The sequence below is a fragment of the Molossus molossus genome, unplaced genomic scaffold, assembly GCF_014108415.1.
Source record: "Molossus molossus isolate mMolMol1 unplaced genomic scaffold, mMolMol1.p scaffold_m16_p_6, whole genome shotgun sequence".
Taxonomy (NCBI): Eukaryota; Metazoa; Chordata; class Mammalia; order Chiroptera; family Molossidae; genus Molossus; species Molossus molossus.
Window position 1 is genome coordinate 14,422,546 of NW_023425399.1, and position 23,415 is coordinate 14,445,960.

The 23,415-nt window shown below is 53.7% G+C and overlaps 1 protein-coding gene across 2 annotated transcripts in view; it reads left to right on the plus strand.

Annotated features, from left to right (window-relative positions):
- The window catches only part of PTPRT (protein tyrosine phosphatase receptor type T), a 967,960-nt gene that overhangs the window by 918,153 nt on the left and 26,392 nt on the right, over nt 1–23,415 (plus strand). For both annotated transcript variants that reach the window (XM_036244362.1, XM_036244363.1), the window contains 4 exons: nt 6,665–6,741; nt 15,239–15,275; nt 16,636–16,733; nt 19,695–19,811. In XM_036244362.1, the coding sequence (XP_036100255.1) occupies nt 6,665–6,741; nt 15,239–15,275; nt 16,636–16,733; nt 19,695–19,811 (329 nt within the window). The remainder of the gene's footprint in view (nt 1–6,664; nt 6,742–15,238; nt 15,276–16,635; nt 16,734–19,694; nt 19,812–23,415) is intronic.

The following is a 23,415-nucleotide window of genomic DNA, read 5'->3' on the forward strand; positions in this document are numbered from 1 at the left end:
TGCAGTGGTAACTTGCTAAATGACACACCCTTATTGGATTCCTTCCTCTTTCCATCTCACTTTGCATTCTCTTGGCGTTCCCCAAGATCCCCTCCTAGGTCAACTCCTTGCACCCAAATCCTTGTCTCAGATTCTGCCTCTGAAGGAATTCAAATGCGAAGCCTTCTCTTTCTTGAAAGTGTCCCTAGCGGGTTATGGGCTGGGCAGTCGCTCAGGAGGGAGTAATACCAGAGAACGGTCAGGTGGGCCCTGTCCCCTAACTGCTGTCAGTGTGCTTGGAAGGTCTCCTCTGCCCCAGGGGGCCCTGCGGAGGGGAGCCGCCCAACCTCAGCCACCATAGCATTGCGGGGGCAGGGCGGTGCAAGTGTCGCTGTGTCCCTCTGCTCCCCGAGCGCCCTCTCTCTTGATAATTGTACTCTGGTCAATATCGAGCGTGCAGACCCTTAGCGGCAATGCGGTGCCCAGGCGGTGTCGGGGACTTCCCTGCCCCCTCCCCATCCATGCGTGCAAGAGGGCGGCATTAACATTTCCAATTCGTTGTAAGGAGCCAGATCTCTTTTCTCTGAAAAACCACCTTTTCTTTACCCTTGTCAGTGCCCAGAAGACAGGAAGGAAGAGCACCCCGTGTCCAAATGAGAGCCTCCCCCAGCCCCCCTCTCCGGAGTGATTCTCTTTCAGGGGATCTAGCTTGAGAAGAGTGACTTGTGGGGTTTCTTTGGATGATGGGGGAAGGGAAGAGGACTTGTGATTTGTTAGGAGAGGCAGACTGTGCCGAGGAGGACACAGCCCTGTCCCATGGTGGGCACACAATGCAGTGGGACAGTGTTGGAGTGAGAGCTACCCTGGAGGGGGTGTGGAGGGGGTGGGCTTGGGGCTCCGGGATGGGCAGGGACCCCATAATCTACAAGGAAGCTTTCGACTTTATGCCTTCTCCTGAGCTGTTAAATTTCTTGTAGCTCTGAGTGTCTCATTCATAAAACGTGGCGGTGATGTGCACGTCACAGGGTCACTGCGAGAACCCAGTGGCATAGCGCCCATAGGCTGCTGGCATAGGAACAGCTCACTACCCCGCACAGGTGAAGAAATCGCTGCCCTCCCCCCCCACCCCCCCACGAGGCCGGCCTCTGGTGTCGTGGCCCAGTTTCTATGAGACTTGTGGTCTTTCCCAGGACACATTGACGTGAATCATCAGGGCACCTCTGTGCGAAGTAACTGCACACTCAAACCTGAGTGGACAGTCTCCTGGCAGACCTGTGAAAACACAGCTGGCTGGCCCCGCCTCGGAGCGTCTGATTTAGTGGGTCTGGGCTGGGACTCAAGAACTTGCATGTCTAACAGGTTTCCGGGTCTTGCTGATGCTGTTGGTCAAGGGACTATATTTTGAAAACCGCTGGTCTAGAATCATAATAAAACAATGTATACATTTATGTTCATTTCGTACAACACCCCAAGCGCTTTGATACCTTCCCTCTTTTAATCCTTGCAACAGTCTGCTAAGGTTGATGTTATGGTGGGGTAAACTGAGACTCGGGGAAAGTATGTAACTTGCCCCGGGTGCCGTAGTGTGTGACAGACCTCAGGTCTGCCTCCAGAGCCCACCCAACCCCTTACCTCTCTCCTACTGAACGCAAGAATGGCTGCCAGTCTTGGAGCAGGACAGGCTGGGTGTGCAGGTGGGGTACGGAGTCCGCTGTGGGCAGAGGGAGACTTTGCGCGCAGGTCCAGGCACACTCTGCCATCCCTGTGTGCAGGAAAGAGCCGGGTCCCTGGCCGGGTGAGCTAAAACCAGCGGTATGGCGGAAAGCAAGGGGCCTGCCCCTGTCTCCTTCTCCGCCTAATTCATTCATTAGCCAGATAGCTATGGACCACCTGCTCTGTGCCCCACACTGTTGAGTTCAGTAAGTAGGGTGCCCTTCCTTAAACAGGGTGTGAAGGGGAGCCACAGCTTAATCAGTCACAGAAATATAACTTCTCTAAGAGCTGGGAAGAAAATTACAGGAAGCTATCAGAGTCTGGGGAGGAGAGATCACAGCAGACTTCCTGAGGAAGGAACATTGAGCTGAGAGCCAAAGAAAGACATGTTGCCAGCCTTATGGGCCTGGGGGTGTTCCTTTTCACGTGCAAAGGCCCTGAGGTCAGAGCAGACATGCATTTGAGCAACTGAAAGAAGGGTATAGTTACCAGAGTGATGTGTGGGGGGCAGGGCATGAGGCTGCACTGGGGAGCAGGTCCCAAACCATGAGGTCAGGCACGTGGGGTCTGGGAAAGCTTCCTTTTATCAGTCCTAGAGCTGGTTCTCGCTGGCTAGCAAGACCAGACTGTGCAATGTTCAGGAATTCTGTGAGCCAGCGGGCGCCACGTTGGCAGTTTGAGGTCAGTCATGGTGGGAGAATTTCTATCGCAGACATCAGCACGCATTGCCGGTCAGGGCCCTTTTCCCCTCCAGAGAGCTGTGTGCTAAGCCTCCGGCCTTTGTCCCGAAACTACAAGGAGTCGATTGACTCCAGACAGATGCTGTTTCTGTTGCCCAGGATTTGTGTTGGCTGAGGGGGTGCCCTGTGGACCTCCAAGTCTTTACAGTCATGTCTCCCCTCTGTCGCTGCCAGCGGCCGTCTCCTCCCCACAAGCAGGTCTTGCCCACCTGTCTCCTCCGCTCAGAGCCCCTGGAGCCAGGCCGGCCACGGTCCCCTCGCCGGTGAGGAGTTTGCCTCTCCTCTACCTGACTCCTCTCCGTGCTTGTCTTGAATATCAAGCGCGGAGCACCAATTTAGCTGCTTTTCAAGCTTGCAAAATGCAGATAGAGCGTAATGAATGTCCTGGGCTGCTTGTAAATCACCTCGCAGGCCCCTTCGCGCCGCCCGCCGCCCTGTCTCTCCGCGCGCGTGCACAAACACGATTTTTTATCCTTCTAATTATATAAAGTTCGTCGAGGAAGGGGACACAGAATAGTATTAGCATCTCAGAGAAGGAATAAATAAACCATGAGGACGCCGCTCCTCCTCGCGGTGCCTTCCGCGGACCTGCGGCCGAGTCCTGCCCTTCAGGGGTACGCCTGTGCCTCTGCCCGCGCCACGGTGAAGGTACCTTTGGGACAAAGGGCGACGGGGACTCCAGTGGCAGGGCACCTCTGCCATCAGCGCACAACCGCCATTTATTAAGCACCTGCTGTGTGCCCAGCACTGTCCTAACACTTCTCAGAGCAGTTAGGTCATGTACGAGTCCATCCTGGTCACTGCACAGCCTCTCACAGCCCCAGCATACGGTCCGCACGTGGTGCCCTGTAGACCCCGGGAATGGTGACTGGCATCGAGATGTCGCAATCGGGCGCGGAGAGGCCTCTGTCATTCGGCTCCGCCCGCCTCCTCTGTCTCTGCCCCACTGCTGGTCCCTTCACAGCTGCGTGTACGAGACGGGACACTCCCAGCCCCCAGCGTGCTTGCGGTTCCGCCTCCGCTCCCGCGGTTCCCTCTGCTGGAAACACCTGCCGCTGGTCGGATCTACTTTCAGTTCTCATTCGTATATAATTCCACAAAGCCTTCCATTCTCTGCTTTTAGGCCTTGAAGTTTCACGTCTGAGTGCAATCTGCGTCCCCGACAGCATCGACAAAGGCCTTAGACTTGAGTCTCACTTTGGTCACACTCTCTTGGTCCCTTCAATGAGCCGGCACGTAGTAGGTGCTCAGTAAATGTGTTCGTAATAAATGAAGAGGAGAGGTTGGCCAACACCATTATTTGGTGGGTAGAGGCCCCTGTCATCTTTAAGAATATTGAACTAGATCATTGTTTTTCTTTTGTTTTGTTTTTAGAATTTTTGCTTTCAGATGTTAAGTTCCACTGTACAGTAAAGAAAATTACCTTTCAACACGTGACGCCGGAATCTCTGTTGCCAGTGCTGTAGACCCCTGGAGCAGGCATAACTCAATAAATAAAGTAGATTTTTGAATCGATAAGTCATTAGTGAGACCAATGAGTGAAAACACAATATGCATTTTCACTTTTTTAAGACTTACAGTTTTTGTAACCTCTGGTGACCAAAATTTAACAGCCAGAGTGAGGTGCTGGGCCTTATCCGACCCCTGCAGGGTGGCATGTCCCCAGGAAGTTCCACCCTCTGGGGCCAACCATTCGCACAGACTCCAGGAGCAGGGCTGTGAGGTGTGAGAAGTCTGGGGGCAGCACATGCTGCAAACAGAACCGGGGTCCCGGGTCAGACCTGAGATAGAATCGCAGCCCTGCTATTTATAGGATGTGTAGCACAGGAAACTTTCTTAACCTCTCTGAGCCCCAGTTCCTTCATCTGTGAATTGGGAAGAAGAGTAACACAACATCATGATGGTATTATTATATAATATGTAGTTATTTGGGGGAATCTACGATGGAGTGAGGTCATGTATGTAAAGGCCCTGGTACCTATCATGAACTCCATAAAGGTTAGCTTCCAATTCCTTCCCACTCGCATCACGTCCCATTCCCCACCCCCACCCCACCCACACAGGGATGACTTAGACCTCCACCTACTCCCTTAGCTGCTGCCACTGGGACTTTTCCCCATGATGAGCAAAAGAGGTGGTATCTAGCACACTGCCTGGCACATGACAGATGCTTAATGAATAATTTTTTTTAATTTTTTTTCTTTATTGATTTTAAAGAGAGAGGAACTGAGAGGAGAGATATAGAGACATCGATGAGAGAGAACATCAATTGGCCGCCTCCTGCATGCCACCTACTCGGGATCGAGCCTAAAACCTGGGCATGTGCCCTGACCGGGAATCGAACCAGTGACCTCTTGGTGCATGGGTCGACGCACAACCACTGAGCCATGCCGGGCGGACAGTGAATAATGTTTAACTCGTTAGTTAGTTAATGATTAGTGGATATGGAGTGGTACGCTGTCCAGCTCCGGGCCGCTTTGTTCATCCTGGGACCCAGGCTTTGCCTTCTCCTGCTCAACTTTTGCTCACAGGGAACTGACCCCTGCAGGTCACGCTTCTCAGGTTCTCTGCAGCTGGCTTCTGTCTGGTTTGGCCAGGGACCTGCACGGTGGAGATTGAAAGGTGGGAGAGAGGAAGAGGTGGGGTGTTTTTCCTCCTCTGTCCCAATCACAGGCTCCCCCTTTTCTCCAGTTCCCACCAAAGAAGCCCACTGCAGCCCCGGTTCCCGCAGGTGGCCCAGCCCCGAGCTCTGGTACCGCTCCCTCTGTCCCACCACCGCTGGGGAGGCTGTGTCTAAGGAGACAGGTGCTTATCTCTGAGTTACTTCGCCCTCTTCTGTCTGGCTTCCCAACTCTTCATCACCCAGCTACCCACGGCTCTGTCGCTAACTCCTCCTGCTGTGGACGCTTGAAGTGGCTTCTAATATCCGCTCAGACCCCTCTTAGGAAGCTGGAGTGTCTGGACCCAGAGTTAAGAGGATCCCGTTCTTCCAAGCTCTACCATCGGCTGGCCATGGCCAGTCAGCCCTCGTGAGCCTCAGTTTCCTCATTTGTAACAGAGGCTAACAGCACCCATCCTGCTTCTCCCAGCATCATCGGGAGAGTCCAGTGAGGTGATCCAGTCGTATATCCACCGAGCACCTATGAGCACCTGCCCCGTGCGGAGATGCAGAGGATAGAACAGGGAACAAAACTGTCAGTGTCCCTGTGCCCGGGGGCTCCCAGTTAGCGTCGTAAATGTGCTTAGAAACTGCAAAGTACTGTGTAAGCCCAACAGAATGAGCTGGCCTGACCTTGATCCCCAGGGACCCTTGAGGGTGCTCAGAGCTCTGCAGCCTGCTAGCTGGGAACCCCGGCCTTGCCCTAGAGTAAGGTGGACTGTCCAGGGACATGCACTTGTGTACAGTGGCCAAGGCAGCAAGCTGAGCCCTTCCTCCAACCAGACCCAGGCAGGGTGGTCGGATGCGGTGTCTGTTTATGAACCGGAGCTCACTTTAATTACTTGTAAGGCATTAGCCTGTTTCTCCTGATGTACCAGTTTTTTCTAATGGTTTTTATTCGGTGTTATTTGAGGCCAGCGTGCCATCGACCAAAGCCTGCAAATCTTGTTTATGCCTAGATTGCGTTTGAAACGGTTTTCTCTGCAACACGGTTTTTAGTTATTGATGACCTCTTTTATAATGATTTAGTCAGCTCCGCTTGAGTGATAGTATTGATAGCAGTCTGTGGCCTACAATCTAATACTGCACGAGGCAAAAGTAAAGCAATCTGTGCCCGTGTGGGAAATAGGTAAATGCGCCGTCTTTAAGCGAGCGTGAAAATGAAGCGTATTAATCCCAATCCACACGGCTCGCTTCCCGGGAGCCTTCGTGTGATCTCTCTCGTGTTGTCCTCTCCAGCCCCACCGTAAGGGCAGAATAGCCAAGACCACCCAGGTGGGTGGTGGCAAAGCCAGAACCAGAAAAGCAGGTCGACAAAAGAGAAGACACAGGTCCTTTTAAGGGCATAGTAGTCTCCCCGGGCCTCAGCTTCCTCGTCTGTAAATGGGGATAATAACTGTGCTGGGGGGTAAATGAGAGGGTCTGTGCAAAAGTCACGTGATGCCGGGTCTGCAATAACTAATAAATGGTGTCTCTAACGGAGGGCAGGGCTGGGTCCTCACCCGGCGGCCTCTTATCACCCATCCCCTTGTTCTCCCTCTCTTTCTGTCTCTCTGTCTCTCTCTTTCTGCAGATGACCATTCCCGAGTGAGGCTGTTGGTGCTGGATGGAGACCCGCACTCCGACTACATCAACGCCAACTACATTGATGTGAGAGTCTTCAGGGGTCTGGGCAGAGGGGGCTGGGGTTGACAACAGTATGCTCAAAATCTGTGGCTGGCCCCCTGACTCTCCCCCAGAAGGGGCCTTCCCGGCACATGTCCAGAACCGTCTGGCCCCTCCCTGATTGGTGTAGTTAGTGTGACCCGAGTTCGTTCCCACCCCCTACAGCTGCCTACCCTTTCTGGCTGGCCGGAGTCGGGCCCCGGGACAACTGCCTGTCTTGTTTATTCACCGCTGATTCATTTGTATATGGGTCTGTTTATCCATCCGTCCATCCATTCATTCATTCAAAGGTACAGCCATTTAGACAAGAAGAATTTAAAAGTGCCTACTGTGTGCTGGATGCTATGGGCGCCATACAGGTAAAAGGCACGGCCCTCCCTCTAAAAGCCTAGCAGGTAGATAATCTGTGCCCATCCGTAATTCCAGAGCAAACTAGAACGTGGTGAGAGTCCTCAGCTCAGATAAAAGGCCACAGAAGTTCAGAGATGGGGGAAAGCCTCTTCCATCGGGAAAGCACATGGTGATGTGAACCGAAGCTTCCAGCACAGGTAGGACTAGAGATCGAGGGGAGGAAGCTGGGCCTCCAGTGGCGAGAACACACGGCCAAGGGGTAGCAGCGGGGGCAGAGCCACGCACAGCCCGTCGGAGGGGAGCCGAGGTGACGTCAGGGGGTTAGTGGGAGACAAGGTGGGCGCTAGGTCACTGATGGGCTCTGCTCAAGCTCAGGCAGTTGGACTTTCTCCTGTAGGCGAGAAAAAGCTATTGAAAGGTTTTGCTCAAGGAGGTGAGCGGTCAGAGCTGAGCTTGGGCGTCACGTTATCTGTTTCCAGGCATGAGAGAGATCAGAGGGAGGAGAGTCTGGGGTTAGGACATCGAATTAGGGGAGGGGTGCTTCAGTGTTCCAGAGACTATTGAGGAAGGAGCTAAATACAACAGGAGCCAAGACAGGAGTCAGATGGACATCCCAGGGGGACCTCAGCTGGGAGCCCATGGGCCCCGATGAGTGGCTGGGAGATCCAGCTGGGTTCCTGTTTGTAGATGAGCTGAACGATGCAGTGGCCTGCTTTTGAATTTCCTATAAGCTGGGCTGAGCCGGATGATTTGTTCATTCAACAAACATTTAGTGAACCTGGGATGGTCATTTGCCTGTTTGCCTTAGAGCTAGCTATTCCTTGTGCTTCCCTGTTCTGCTTTGTATTGCTGGTGTGAGTGTGTGTGTGTGTGTGTGTGTGTGTGCATGAGTGTGTGTGTGTGTGTGTCTCTATCTGTGCCTGAGTATGTCTGTGTGAATGAGTGTGTGTGTGGATCTGTGTGTGTTTGAATGTGTCTATGTGTGGATCTGTGTGTGTGTGTGCATATGTATCTATATGTGTGTATGCATGTATATGTGTATCTGCGTGTGTTTGTGTGTCTGTGTATGTCTGTGTGTATGAGTGTGCATCTGTGTATCTATGTGTCTGTGTGTGTATCTGTGTATGTGTATATGCATGTCTATGTGTGAGTGTGTGTGTCTGTGTATGAGTGTCTCTGTGTGTGTGCATGAGTGTGTGTGTATGTGTCTGTGTATGCGTGTGTGTGTGCATGAGTGTGTGTGTGTGTGTGTGTGTGTGTGATGCAGGAAGGCGAGTGAGCTGACCCCTGCAAGGAAGGTGCTGATGGGAGATTGGAGGCTGAAAAGAAGGAGAAGCCAGCCTGTTTCTCCTCCCCCCTCGTGTCCTCGGGTCGCAGCTCCAGCAGTGGCTGCGCCCCGCCCGTGGCCCCAGCTTGCATCAAGCAATCCCACCATAGTCCCAGCCTCTGCCAGGTGGCCCGAGCTCCGGGCTGACAGCGTCTCTGTCTCCCATCATCTGCTAGTTCCGGGGTGGTCGGGCCTCTTGCCTGTCTCTGGTCGCCCCGCTGTTCCCTTTGACATGTTAGCTCCTTCAGCACCTGTCTAACCAGCTCCTATACGGAATGTCCTCTGTGGAAACACCTAGAGCATCCTCTAGCCTCCCCACCAGACCCTGGCTGACAAAGGACCTGCAGGTGGTCCAAAACCAGGTCTGGGGCTGCAGTCCCGGTCGAATAGACCCGTCTCTGCCACCTCGGCCCTCCCAGTGAAGCCCACAGGAGCTGGCCCTCTGAGCTGCCCGTCTCCAGCCTGGAGGAAGCACTCTGAGCAGCCACCCACCACACTTTCTGCCTTTCCCTCGTGCATTAGATTCATTTCACAAACACTGAGCAAGCCCTCCACAGGGTGCGGGAAGTACAGACCTTACAGAGGACTCAAATCTGATGAAGGAGTCAGATTAGTAAAGAAACCCTCTCAGAGCAGGGCCTGTGGAGACATAAAATTAAAGCCTCGAGGTGGAGGTGGGGTGGTCAGTGAGGCCTTCCTGGAGGAGGTGACACAGTGCTACCTTAGTCGATGAGTAAGAGTCAGCCAAGCCTAAGAATTACTCACCACCTCTTGGGTATCAGCATTACCTTAACTAGTCCAACCTCACAAAGAAATTCCCAGGTGAGTTGGCTGAGACTTTCTAGGTCATGTAACTTATCCAGGGTCACATGCGAGGAGGCGAGGGAGGTGGGAGCAGAAGCCTGAGTCGGGGTGCCTCCCCCACTGTGCCCTGTGGGCTTTAGTAATAACGGCAAGAGCCAGTGGCACTGAATGAGTCAACTCTTGAGCCCTGTGATGGGTGGTTTTAAATGAGTCAGTTTCTGGAGACCTCTCAGAAGCCTCCCAGTAGACAATCACCCCCGTTTTCCAGATACAAAAGCTGGGATTGCAAGGCTTGGCTAAGGCAATGCAGCTAGTCAGCGGCAGGACCAGGCGAGGACCCAGACCTGAATGACTCCCAGTGCCGGCTCTTCCTGCTGCCCCTCCTGCGTGTGCTGAACCGGACTGAGTTGGCTCCGTCTTTTGCCCTTGACCCTGTCTGCAGTTGAGTGGATGTGGTGGCCTTGGGGGCTGTGGGCCATGTGGGGTCTGCTGGCCCGAGTTGCAATACCTGGCATTTGTCATCTGAGTGGTCACCTCCAGCAAAAATCATTTTTCTGGAAGACACTCCATCCGGAGTTGAGGGAGCGTCTGTCGGACTGGAGTCAGAACCAGAGCGCGCTTTGGTATTTCATAGGCAACAAGCGAAAGGCCTGTAATGCAGGTGAATGTCTGCAGCCTCAGCGCCAGCACCGCCCCTTTCTACCAGGTGCTCGCGTTGCTGTTGCAAAGCATTCCGCCTGGGGTGGAGGTTAAGGGCCTTGCGAAAGGTCACACGGCTGGAATCCAGTTCTCTGCCGGCCCAGGACACACGCAGCCTTCTCCCTCTCTGTAAGGAGTAGGGTGTGCAGACCCGCCAGGCAGCCTCCACCAGATGCTTTTTAACATGTGCTCCCGGGCTCGGGGCTGGGTCTCAGTGGTTACAGTCCAGGGCTCCCAAGACCACAGTGATGAATTCAGACCCTTACGGGGCCTGTTGAAACCGAGCAGTTCTGCTAACGAGTGTTATGATCTTGGGTAAATTAATTACTTATTCTGATACCTGTAAAATGGGATAACTGAGGTAAGGTGTCTATCTGTCAGGGTCCCCTTGGGAAACAGAGGCTCACCCAGAGGGATTAACCCAGGAGCGGTGAGTCAGGGTGGAACAGGATTGAGGGGAACAACAGGGTGGGGTGCAGTGTCCCCAGGGCTAGCAATGACAGCGCCAGCCGAGAGAGGGCAGAAAGCAGGGGGAGGAGAGGGCCTCCTGACGGAGCTGCGGCTTTGACGGAGGTCAGGGCCAGACCGTGGGGACCTGCTGCAGAGAGCAGTGAAGCCCCCATGCCTCTGAGCTCCTCTCTGCTCCCCACTGGCCGAGCCCAACTCAAACGGGAAGGCGTGGAAGCCGATGGCGTGGTCCATGCAGGTCAACCTCCCCCAGCCCAGAGCAGAGCACGGGAGGGAGGGAAGGGGACCTAGAGGGACAGAGACGTCACCAAGCACAGGCGCCCCCTAGCAGTGTTACCAATCCAGGCCAGAGTACAGGAGAATCCCATTCATTGTGAGCCTGCCATATACTCCAGCAAAGTTAAAATTCCTGGTGTCTCAATGGGCATTCCTGGCAAGTCCATCTGCTAGACAGCTGCCTAGTCCTCCCCTCTCTGTCCTGGTCTCCACGCCAGCCCAAATCCTCCCCGCTCTCCAGAGAGCTCACTGCCCTCGCTGGGATCATTTACCCACAATCAGATCTTGACAATCCATGAAAACGGCTCCATTTGGATAATGAGCTGGATGGGGCCGGCCTGTCTGTGCCCCCAGAGGCCACGGTTCTACTACCGTCTGAACCATCCCGCTGACAGCTTTGTTGGTGCACCTGAGAATGTATTAGCCACTTGAATCTGTTATAAATTACCCGTCTGGAAATAAATATCGTATCTGGGTCCCCAGTAAGTAACAGGTGCACGCGTGCAGAGTGAGATAAATGTGTTTGGGATGCAGACCTCTTTCCCATTGCTCACAGACAAATGCAGGCCGGCCAACGCTGGTTGGCAGTCGGTCTGCGTGCTTTATAAGTGGGACTTAAATGAACTCAAAGTTCTTTTAAGGTTAGGAACTCTTCAGTACCAGCGCTCGGCAGGTCCCCGGAGGAGGCCCAGGTGAGCAATTCATTTCCTTTTATCAATACTGCTGGAGTCTCGCCCGTGGTTAGCATGTTTTCTCTTTGGGGACCGTATGGGTTCTTGGAGGCCAGACAGGGTCTCTTGACCCAGAGGCAGCATGGGGACAGGCACACGGCATGCCTTCACTGTGCATTTATCAAGGCGGATGGCCCAGGCAGACGTCTCCGGGCCAGGCACAGCCATGAGCAAGCCGGACACAGCCCTGCCTGTTGGATGGAGCTCTCAGGCCACTGGGGGAAGCAGACAGTGAGCATCTACATAAACAGAGAACCTTGTGCCGTTTGGTGATGAGTGCTCTGGGGAAAAGGAAACCAGAGAAAGCAGAAAGAGGCTGATAGGATGGGCAGGGAAAGGTGACCGACAACCAGCAGAAGCCGGATGGAGGGAAAGAGCAAAGCGCTCCGTTACTTGGGACTGACGGAGCAGGCACAGGGAATGGCCATGGCTAAGGCCTCTCGATAGAAACATGATTGTTTCTGAAGAAGATAAGACAGCCAGGAAGCCCTGGGGAGAGTGGTGAAAACAAACAACAAAACTGAGAATATTGCTGAAGGGATGAAGAGGGAAGAACTGAGGCCGAGATGCCAAAGCGTGGCTATGAGGCCGGTTCAACGCCACCTCCTCAGAGAGCACGTCTCCGGCCTTCTTGGCTGGTCAGCTCCGCATGGGAACCCCAGAGAGCCCCACGGCTCCCCTTATCCCAGTGTGTTGATGCCTGTACGCTGCTCAGAAGCAGGGCCCACACCCATCCGGGTCACTTCTGTATCTGCAGTGCCGTGTCCCTAGCAGTGGGTGCTCAATACCTGTTGGTCGAATATTGATTGTCAGAGACAAGGCACGAATGAACAGACGAGTGAACCCAAGTCACCCAACCCCACGATCGAAATGTGAATTTCTTGCTCCGAATTTTATCCCACTGACCTTCAAGCACATTAGAATCTTCCAAATCAGCTTCCTCCAGAGGGTCTTTTGTCTTCTGACCGGCACCTTAGGGGGTGACGCAACCTCACCTCGAAGCCGCTTTCGTGGCGGTGTGCCACCAGCCAGCCTTGGCTGAGAGCTGCACCCGGCTCCGGTGACCTGTCCCACGGCCCAGAGGAAGAAAAGCACACAAAAAAACGTAGCGCAGTACATGCTGGACGTGTGTTAGCTGCATATACAAAGCCCTGCAGGACCGCTCGGGAGGAGGGGGTCTCATTTGAAGTGTAGTGTGGGAAGCAGGGACCTGGGAACACGGGACTGTGGAAGGGGACAGAGAGGGACAACCGGACATGAGGCCGGGGGCGAGGATGGAGACGGATGACTAGTCCTGCGCCGAGGCATCCGGACATCACAGGCAGCCAGGGGGAGCCACGCAGCTCCTCTGTGGGGAAGCGATACAGCCAGATGTGCGCCGGGAAGTTCACTCGGCGGGAAGCAGATGGGCTGCGGGACCGGACTGGAGGCAGGGAGGCCGCAAGAGGCTGGTGCCGTCGCCCAGACAGGGAGGACGGGGACTGTAAGAAGTGAGGTGGAGATGACAGAAGAGGGTAGCCCGGGAAGCCACATCTTCCCATGCTCTCGGGGACTACTTTCTGTCCCCAAACCTACTCGAGTAAACTCCCAGAGTCTAATTCTTCCGGGCAGCCCAGGAAACCCGCCCATCTGGACTTGCGGGACCGACAGTTCTCTGTGCCCCTCCCCTGCCTTCCCAGCTCTCACGTCTCAGAGGAGGGCTGTTACTGCGCATGGGCAGAGCGGAGAGCAGGGAGGAAGGACCTGCCATCGCAGGCCTTCCTGGGGGCCAACGAGGACCTTTAGTCGCGCTAGGCGCTCAGTCAATGTTTGCCACATTAGCAATAAAGTAATAACAGCAGCAAAGACATAGATGTTAAATCTTAGAATAGTGCCTGGTACATCGCAACGGTTGTCTTCTAAGTCATTTAATCCTAACAGCAATATGATCATGTAAATACTGTTATCCCCATTTAACAGCCAAAAATCAGCTGAGGCACAAGAAGGTTCAGTCACCTGCCCCAGACCACGCAGCCTGTAGGGACATGGCCCAGATTCAGAGCAGGCAGTTAGGTCCAGAGCCTGTGCGTGTAACCCCCGGCCAGGCCCCCTTTCTGGTTGGCCTCTCGGTCGCTTGTTCGTTGGGCATTGCCTGGAGTTTCTCACTGTACTGGGCTCTATGGAAGGTTGTTTGTTTGTTTTAATTTAGGAGGCAGGGTTTGTCCTGGAGAAGCTGACACCCTCACTAAGACGATAGACCTGCTCAGACAAAGACTTTAGATGGGGCTGTTGATTAGCGGTTCGTCCAACAGTTCTGGTCATGACGTTGACCTAGGGTTCGTACTGAGAGGCACCCAAGCTTACCAGTAATTAGAAGGTTCTAGGTAAATATTTATGGAGCGGAGAAGACAGACAGGGACGTGCAGAGGACTCAGAAACGGGTCTCTGACTCGGAGAGCCGACCGGGAGCTTCAGAGGTGCCGCGTCTGTCACCGTAGACCGTCCGGCCGGCGAGTCTGGCTCAGTCCTGGAGAAGGTGACCCTGAGGCAACGCGCCCACCTCGGCAGAACCGAGAGACTGGCCTCAGAGCCTAAGACAGAAAAAGGTCTGCGTCCCACTGGAGGACTTCCTTTGTCCTGAGACGGGAACCATAGGGGAGTGGACGTCAGGCTGTCAGCCACCTCTCCACCAGCAGACTCCACAGTCGACATCTGCAGTTTTAAATGTATTCATCACTAACTCATGTATTCATTCAATAAATGCTAATGAGCCCTGGCCAGTTTGGCTCAGCGGTTAGAGCGTCGGCCTGCGGTCTGGAGAGACCCGGGTTCGGTTCCCGCTAAGGGCGCGTACTTCGGTTGCAAGTTTGTCCCCGGCCCTGGTTGGTCGTGCGGGTGGCAGCCACTCGATGTGTCTCTTCACGTCGATGTTTCTCTCTCTCTCTCCCTTTCTCTCTCTCCCTCCCACTCTATCTGTACAAAAAATGGAAACATATCCTCGGGTGAGGATAAAAAAATTAAAAATAAATGCTGATGACCCTCCATGGCATGTACTAAATGCTGATCTGTCTCCAAAATGGGAACTTTTACCCGATAGGATACACTTCCTCTCTGTAACAAGAAAGGGGTCCTCCACATGCAGGCAGAGACCATCATGTTCAACCTCTTCCCCAACTGTTAGGACCAGGGGGCAGCGGGGTAACCCCACACCAGAGCACGGCAGGGCCCACTGGGACACTGTAAGGCACAGGGAAATCTCAGAATCAGAAAGGGGCTTCATGAGTCTCTAGGCCACGCCTACCCGGGATCCCCCCAGGGAACCGGACTTCCGTGCCAAGCCCAGCGGTGTCACACAGACAGGCCGTGTAGCCTCCATGCCGGTGTTCCTTTTCTAATCACCACTAATGCAAGGAGCCAAGAATGCAATTATTTTCTCCTCTCGGGTGCCCCACAGGGCCTCGTGCCGTGTCCGGCATAGAACCATGGCTCAGGAAAAGCTTTTTGGCGGTTAATGTCCCACAGAAACCTGAGAATTTCTTTTCCACCTCTTCCTGGGTGCATGGGCATAAGTGATGCCCACCCAATTTTGCTCCCTGCCCTCTGGCTCCCTGGTAAGCCCGTGTGGGCACCTCCTTGCTCTAGTGGCAGTCGCAGCTGACGTTTCGTGATTTGCTCAGCACTTTGTATGCAGTCTCGTATTTCGTCTTTGCCCTTCTCTGGGAAATGGCTAATGCTAGTCCCATTCTGCCTGTGAGGAAGCCATGTCCGGGAAAGGGTCATTGTTGATATTATGCTGTTTGCAACCTTGGACGGGAGGCCCTTCACTGTGCTTTTCTCTGTCATCCAGGGATACCATCGACCTCGGCACTACATCGCGACTCAAGGTGAGTGTCCCCCTCTCCCTCTAGGGCTCTCGCTGGAGGACAGGAATGAGCTCCCACCAGCAAAGGAGTGGCACGGGGGTGGGCTGAGAGCCTCCGGAGGTCCTGAGGTTGTTCGTTTGCTGCTTGGGGAAGGAAGGAGCTACAGGTTCCGCTGCAGTGGGAGGGGCCTGAGTGAGAGGAGGGAGGTGTCCCTAGGAAATGATCGGGCAGGACAGACCAAAAGCATGACCGTAGGCGGTGCCGCCGATTTCCGACATCCACTGTCCCGACATGGACCTGATGGGGCCTTGTTGCCTCGGTGGGTGTGAGCCCGGAAGAGGGAAGCAGCCAGCTGTCCTAGAAAGCAGCTTGGAAGTGTGTGATCAGAGGGCTGACAAACGATCACACCTCTCAAAGCCTTCTGGGAGGAAATCCTCTGGATAATTATATGTATGGACAGTGACATATATAAAGGTACTTTTCCCAGTGTTATCTAGAATAGGAAAAAAGTGGAAAATATCAAATGCCCAACAATTGGTAGATTGGTTAACGTGATAGTTCCTATTGTGGAAGATTATGCAGCTATGAAAAATACCATGCTTGGTAAGAATGTTTAAGAGAATGGGGAAATGCATGTAATAGATTTGTTTATTACAGCAAATGCATACGTATGCATACTTACATATATATGTATATGTATGTATGTATATGTGTGTGTATATAAATGGCATCCAAATTTTTGTATCCGATACACATATTACTCTTGTAATTTTAAAAACCATGAAGCCCCAGGATGTTGACAGGATTTTCCAAGAAATTGCTTTGGATTCTCAGATCCTATCTTCCGTTCCTTATCTATATTTTTTCCCTTTCTGTCTTCAGACAAACGCTCAAAATCGGGCACCTTCCCTTTGCGCTCAGTGTTTGGTTCCTGAGGCCCTCTGCCCGCCCACCTGCCCTCTCTACCCCAGTTTTTTTCCTGTCTCATCGAGGCTCTGGAGCCCAATTTTTATGAACCCCCCCCCCCCCAGAGCTATATTATTAACCACAGTATAGTCCAGATGAGGTGAAGGGTCAGGGAGAAAGGGGCTGGCAGGAAGGGTCTGAGCAGCAGCATGAACGAGGGAGGAGGAGAGAAGCTGGAGACATTCCAGGGGGAGCCGCAGGCCTTGAAGGTTTGGAAAGTGGGTTTTTTATCTGTGCTCTGACCTCGCACGCACACCTCAGGCCCGTCTCAGCTTCTCGGTGTCCCAGCAGGAGCCCCTGTGCTCGCGCTGGCTCGCCCACGTGGAGCTCAGGCCGAGCGGCCGGAGGGACGGGCTCCTGGCTGCGTCCTGAGACCTGCCGTCTTTGACCCCGCCGTCGCCTGCTCTGTTGGCAGGTCCGATGCAGGAGACCGTGAAGGACTTCTGGAGAATGATCTGGCAGGAGAACTCGGCCAGCATCGTCATGGTCACAAACCTCGTGGAAGTGGGCCGGGTAAGCCCCTCCTGCAGTTCCCCGATAGAGGATGCTGGTGGTGTACCCCTGAGCATGTCTCTGTTCATCACTGTGCCAAGTGCCCCCCCGTTCCACATCTCACCCCCACGGCCCCCAGCGAGGGAGAAATCCTCACTTCCGTTTCACACCCAGAGAATGTCCCGTCCCTTCAGACCCCCCTCATGCCTTTCTCCACCCTCACTCTTTGTGGATGACGTCATCTCATAGATCTGGAGGAAATCTAAGGCGTCAGACGTGAACTCTCTCATCTCCACACCACACAGCTTGTATCCGCTTGTGTCTTCAGCCATCCCATTCTCCCCTCTCTGACCAGGTTGAGCCATAACAATGGCTGTCTCGGTCGACCCCCAATGGTAGACCATTGGCCATTTCTTTGGCTCAGCCTGATACGGTGGAGGAAGCTACTCTTGCCTTTTCAAAGGCAACCCCCGTGCCTTGAGTCGCAGATTGTGCTCCAGAATTTTCTCATGTCCCCTCTCACTTGAAAAGTAACTCTCTTTCTGATTGCTAGATGTTTGCATGCGAACATCCTGAGTACCTTCCTCCTTGCGACTATAAAACAGGTGCACAGAAATGGTTCTCTTGTCTCTACCTCTCTGCCAAACTCCAAAGACGCGCATGCCGGTCCCATCTGCACCGGGTTCTCTTCCGCCCGCCGCAGCCTGGCTCCTCCCTCCATCCCACAGTGACGCTGTCAGTACCACCAACATCCTTCATCTGGACAAATCTGGCGGCCACGCCTCTCTTCTCATTGTGCTCAGCCTCTCCGCCACTTCGGCCCTTTGCTCCCTGACCTCTCACCCTCCCCTTTCTTCAGGGCTCAGGCCTTGGCCTCCCACTCTGCTCTCTCGACCCTCTCCCGGGTGGGCCTCAGCTGCTCCTAGGGCTCAGAAACGGGGTGCCAGCTTGCTGTTGCCTACTTGGTCCACTCCAGCATGTGGGTGGGTGGGCAGCCGGGTTTGTAGGCAGGGTGCACGCATGAGAATTAACTCTCTACTTGTGGGCTACCTAACGAGCGGGCAGGTAAGTTTTCATTGTGGCAAGAACCAGAGAATTCGTTAGAGTCCTGGCCTCCGAGATCGTGGGGAATGGAGACCCAGCTGAGAATCCTAACCCAGTACAGGGCTGAGGACATCTTGTGTCCTGTAGGGATCCAGAGCCAGGAGAGACCTGATCCTTGACCCGCTCTCGTCCGTTCCCCAGTTTTACAGATGAGGAAACAGACCCACAGGGGCGGAGTGACTACCCTGACGTCACCCAGCCGGAGCCCGGGCAGGGTCTGCCATTCCTGCCTCTCTCGCTAGTACTCATGACACCCCCACCCAGGACTGCTTCCTGGGGACAGCGGCCAGGCTGTGGCTCCTGGGAAAAAGCCATCCCAGGATTTACGAATCCAGAGGCAAATTCCAGCTTGTTCTGAACAGATGCCACATCGGAGACAAGTTCCCTGGCTGGGTAGATCGTGAATCTAAGTTAGATTTGGGAAGGGGACGGGAGAGCAATCTCTGCAGGGAATTCCTTCCGGGAGCCGAGCGCTGTACCCCATCTTCCTGGTGGCCGTTGTGACGCCCTGGCTTTGCATCCTGGCTCCCTCCCTTCCTAACTGTTGACCTTGGGCCATTTTCTCAGCCTCCCTGTGCTTCCGATTCCTCATCTGTAAAATGGGAATAATAATAATCTAGACAGTTAGAGCGATAAGTGATGAAAATGATACGTGTGGAAAAGGATTTGTAGAAGACAGTGTCAGGCATGGTACAAACTCGGTAAGTCTAGCTCTATGCTGTCATGGGAGCTGAGGCTCAGAGAGGTCTCAGCACTTTCCGGAAGTGGCACCGCGTGTTAGAATCACACATGCATCCATCTGCCTCCAAAGCCTGCAGGCTCTGCCAGCGTTTCCCTAAGTGGGTTCCATGGGATGCTAGTCTGCAGGATGCGTCGTGAGAAGAGGGTTCCATGGTTAAATACGTTTGGGAAATGCTGTGTGCTCTTTGCCCCCTTTTGGAGAGAAAAAATAAAATAAAGAGAAAGAAAGAGAAGCAAACCTTAGCGCTGTTAGCACATTACGCCAGCTGAGGGGTCCTGTAGCGAAGCCGCCTGTTGAACTTTGTTGAATCCAGCATTTCCCAAACTCATTTGACCACAAAACCTTTTCTGTTTGTTTTTTGTTTTCTTGTTTTTTACCGAACACCTATTAGCACCCAGCGGAACACACTGTGGGAAATGCCACGCTAGGCCGTGCGGCGTCCCCCGGAATGGTAATGCTTTTGTTCTTTTAAGGGGAAAACGTGATCTCTTTTTCCTCCTGCGGCGTGTGACTCAGTCAGGTGTGGGAGAGGCTTGTTCACAGTGCCCGCACCCCCTTCCCGGGCAGAGGGCAGGCGCAGAATCTTCCCTTTGAGCCCAGCACCTTCCATCTCCCCGGCTGAGAGCCGTCTCCTCCAGCCCCTGGTCACCAGCTCTTAACAGTAACGCCCCTCTCCCAGTGACTTCTGCTTTCGCCTCCTCGCTGTCTCCCACCTTTATTCTCTGCTCTGCCGACGGCAGCCGCCCCAGCCTGACATGCCGTTCAGCCAAAGGTGGAAAACTGGCCACCTGACCCTGGACAAGCCACCAAACCTCCAGACTTGGGTTTTATTTTCATCTGTAAGACGGGGAGACCGCCCCCTGCCTCTCTTGCCTAGATCTAGTTGATAATGGGATCTATTTGGAAATTATACGGAGCTCTGCAAAAAAGGTACTCGCGTTATTCCTGGTGGCCCCAGTTCCTCTGGGAGTGAGCCCGGCCCCGTGCACTTGGCTGACCCCCGGCCAGCCGAGACCCCTTGGACTGAAATGCCACCAAAGTCGCCCTCGGGTGTGTTTGAGTGGGAAAGCCGGATGAGGCGGCTGCTCACACTCAGCCCCCTGCTCACACGTCCTGGTGTCTGTCCTTCCTTGCAGGTGAAATGTGTGCGATACTGGCCGGATGACACAGAGGTCTATGGAGACATTAAAGTCACTCTGATTGAAACAGAGCCCCTGGCAGAGTATGTCATACGCACCTTCACGGTCCAGAAGGTAAGCATCCCTGTGGCTGCGGGCAGCCTCTCCACTAGGCAAGCCAGCTGGTCTGTTCATTCAGCACACACAGTGAGCGAGGTCCACTCTGCACCCATCCTGTGTTTGGCCCCAGGGACAGATCAGTGATCCAGTTAGATGTGACTCCTGTTCCGAAGGATGCCACCTCCAGCGAGAGGGATAAACAGAATTCAACAGACAAATACATGTAATAACGACAAGTGGTGACCAAAGCCACAAAAGAAGCATGCGATGAGTGGAGACAGGAGGATGAGGTAGTCAGAGAGGGCTGCCTGGAGGCAGAGGCATTTAGGCAAACAACGAGGAGGAGGAAATTTCAGCATGTTCCAGGCCTATGGTTTTCAACTTGGGGTGATTTTGTCCCACAGGGGAACTTAGGCAATTTTTTTTTTTTTTTTTTTATCTTCACCCGAGGACACTTTTCCATTTTTTGTTCAGGTAGAGTGGGAGGGAGAGAGAGGAACAGAGAGAGAGAGAGAAACATCAATGTGAAAGGAACACATCGAGTGACTGCCACCCGCACAATCGACCAGGGCCAGGGACAAACTGCAACCGAGGTACGCACCCTTAGCGGGAACCGAACCCGGGTCTCTCAGGACCACAGGCCGACGCTCTAACCGCTGAGCCAAACCGGCCAGGGCAACTTTGGCAATTTTTAAGTGTCAAAACAGAGAAAGGCGGGGAGCTACTGGCATCAAGTGGGTGGAAGCCAGAGATGCTAATAAGCATCCAACAATGCATAGGACAGCCCAGCCCCAACCAGCAAAGAACTGTCCAGCACAAACCGTCAACAGCGTTGGGGGTGAGAAATGCTGGTCTAGGCACTGAAAGGAGGCCAGGGTGGCAGGAGCTTGAGAGCAAGAATGAAATTTCAAATTACCGTTCTTCTATCTATAATTGAATTATCACAGGACCTTTGCTAGTGCAGCACTATTCTTGTCTTGTAGTGATAGCGAACATTTATTGAGCACTTACTACACCAGAGGCTTTTCTGTGTTCTGCATGAAGTGACTCATTTAGTCCTCGCAGAAACCCCTTGACACAGGTACAGTTATGACTCCCATTTTATCGATGAAAAAAAATTAGGCACAGAGTGTTTAAGTCAATTGTCCAAAGTCACCCAGCCAGGTGGCTGGACCAGGATCCACACGTGAGCTCCTGACTCGAAGCGCGTGGAGACTTCCAATCCGCCACGTTGCGGCTTTCTAAAAGCAACAGCATCAGTGGGCCCGGAGGCCACAGGCCTGAGGATGCAGAGGCCCTGGGGACTTTGAGAGCCATGCCGTTGAGGTTTGACAAGTCCTCGTGAGCTGGCCCTCGCACGGTGTGGTCCTCTGTGCACAGGCATGGTCCTGGACATACTGTTTGCTCCCTGTAGTGCCCCCAGTGGAAGGAGGACCACAGGGACATCAGTCGGGTTCCTTAGACGCAGAGCCTGAGACAAGGATTCAGATGCACATGGTTTCTCAAGGGGCTGCTCTGGAGAGGAGCCTGGGAGGCAGGAAGGGGAGCAGAGAGAAGGCAGGAAGTCTGGCCTGAGTGACAGGGGCCTCCGGAGCATAACCCACGCCATCGAGTGGACCCCTGGCCTCGGTCAGAGGAGGGAGTGAAAAGTTCCAAGTGTTCCTGAAGCTGTAGCTCGTCCAGCTGTACCTTCATCGGGCCTTCGTTCCCTCCTGCCCAGGCTCTGCCTCTACCCTTGCCTGGCTCACTTTGAGTTTCCAAGAAGCAGAGCCCGAGGCAGGCGAGGATTCAGGCCCCCTTGATGATGTGCTGAGGATGGAGGGGGGGGGAGGGGGGCAGGACAGGGCAGGGCAGGGGAGGAGCTGAGCGAGGGTGCGAGGGTGTTGGTCTCAGCTGGTCCCACTGGGTGCTCTGGGGCACGAATTGTACCACAGAGTTGACCCCATCTTGAGGCAGGAGGCCTTCTGTACCCCAGTAGGGTAACCCATCATCCTGGTTTGCCCAGGACCCTCCTGAATTTAGCACTGGACGTACACTTCCTGGGAAACCCCTCAGTCCTGGGCAGCCTGGCAGAGTCAAGTGGTCACTCTAGGTCTCAGTCACTGAATGTCAGCTGCTGCCCCCAGCCCAGGGGAGGTGGCTCCTTTGGGGCTGAGAACAATTCTCTAAATAAGGGGGTAACTCTGGGCTGTCTGTAGCCAAGACCAAGTAGCTGGGGGACAGGTGCCCTGGCCCAGGAAAGGGGATCTGGGAGGGTGTCAACAGCGCCCTCTACACAGCCCCCCAACACACCCAGCCAACTTCACCCTCCACATAGTAGCTGGCATGGTCCTCCTAAAATGCCAGTCTGATGCACTGCCCCTTCTGTGCAACCCCCATCTGGACAGCCCCCCTACAGCTCCCCAGTGCCTCTGGGATCGAGTCCAAAGGCCTGAAAGTAGAATTCCAGGTCTTCCGGGGTCCAGCACCCTCCCAGCCTCCCACCCCAGCCCTGCTGTCCGCCCTGCCTGTCTTCCACTTCCTGTGCAGGCGCCCTGGGCCGTTGGTGATTCTGTGCACACATGGTGTACAGCCCTGTCCCCACGCTTTGCCTGCGCTGCCTCTCTGCCTAGGAGTCCCTCCATCTCCTCAGTCGGGTAGCACTCGGGCGTCGGTGTGTCTTAATGCTTGGGAGTTCAAACCGTGGAGCCAACAGCCAGGGTTCAGATGGCAGCTTCACAGCTTACTAGTTGTGTGACCTTGGGCCTATTACTTAACCTTGCTTCACCTGGATTTCTTCATCCATAAAAAGGATATAACAGTATGAGGATTGGTATGACGAGTCAATGAATTAATGCCTTGAAGTGTTCAGAGGGCGGCAGGCACATAGTCTAGGATGAATAAATGTTAGCCATTATTTTCACTATTAATAGGTTTCAAAACACAGGTTGGACATCACCCCCTCCAGGAAGCCTTCTCTGATTTCTTCTCTCCCCAGAAGGGGTTAGCTAACACTCCTGTATGTGCTTTCATAGAATTAGCCACTTAGGAGTCTGCCTCCCCAAATAGAGTATGAGCTGTTCCAGGGGAAGAGACTTTTATTTCCACCTTCCTAATACCTAACACATAGCTGGGCACAGATAACCCTCAGTGAATATTCTTTAACTGAAAGAAGGAACAATCGAGCATGCTTCCTATTTAGTGCGGTCCAGGTATCGGCAAGAGACTGCCACATGGACAAGGTAGGTAGGGCCAGTGTATAAGCAAAGGCTCAGAGGTGTGACCTGACCATAGAACAGTCCTGGAACTGTCACTTGGACAGGAGGGTGTGGGGTGGTGACGGGGGAAGGGAAACCGAGTGGAGCTCTGGGCCCCACCGCCCCACGGTCAAAGAAGCTCTCCTTTTATTTGTTCCCTATCTTATCATCCTAAATAAGAATCTAATACTGAAAGAAGTCTGCTCATTTGATTTAAAGCCACAGAAACTATCATAGACAGGACTGGAAAACTGACGGACCCCAGACCTTAATCAATGAAAGGCCTCATATTCCACTGGAAATGATTTGAACGGGGTGTTTAAGTCCGACATTTCTCTGAATCTGTTCTGCTGAACACAAGTTCCAGGAAACTTGTCAAAAAA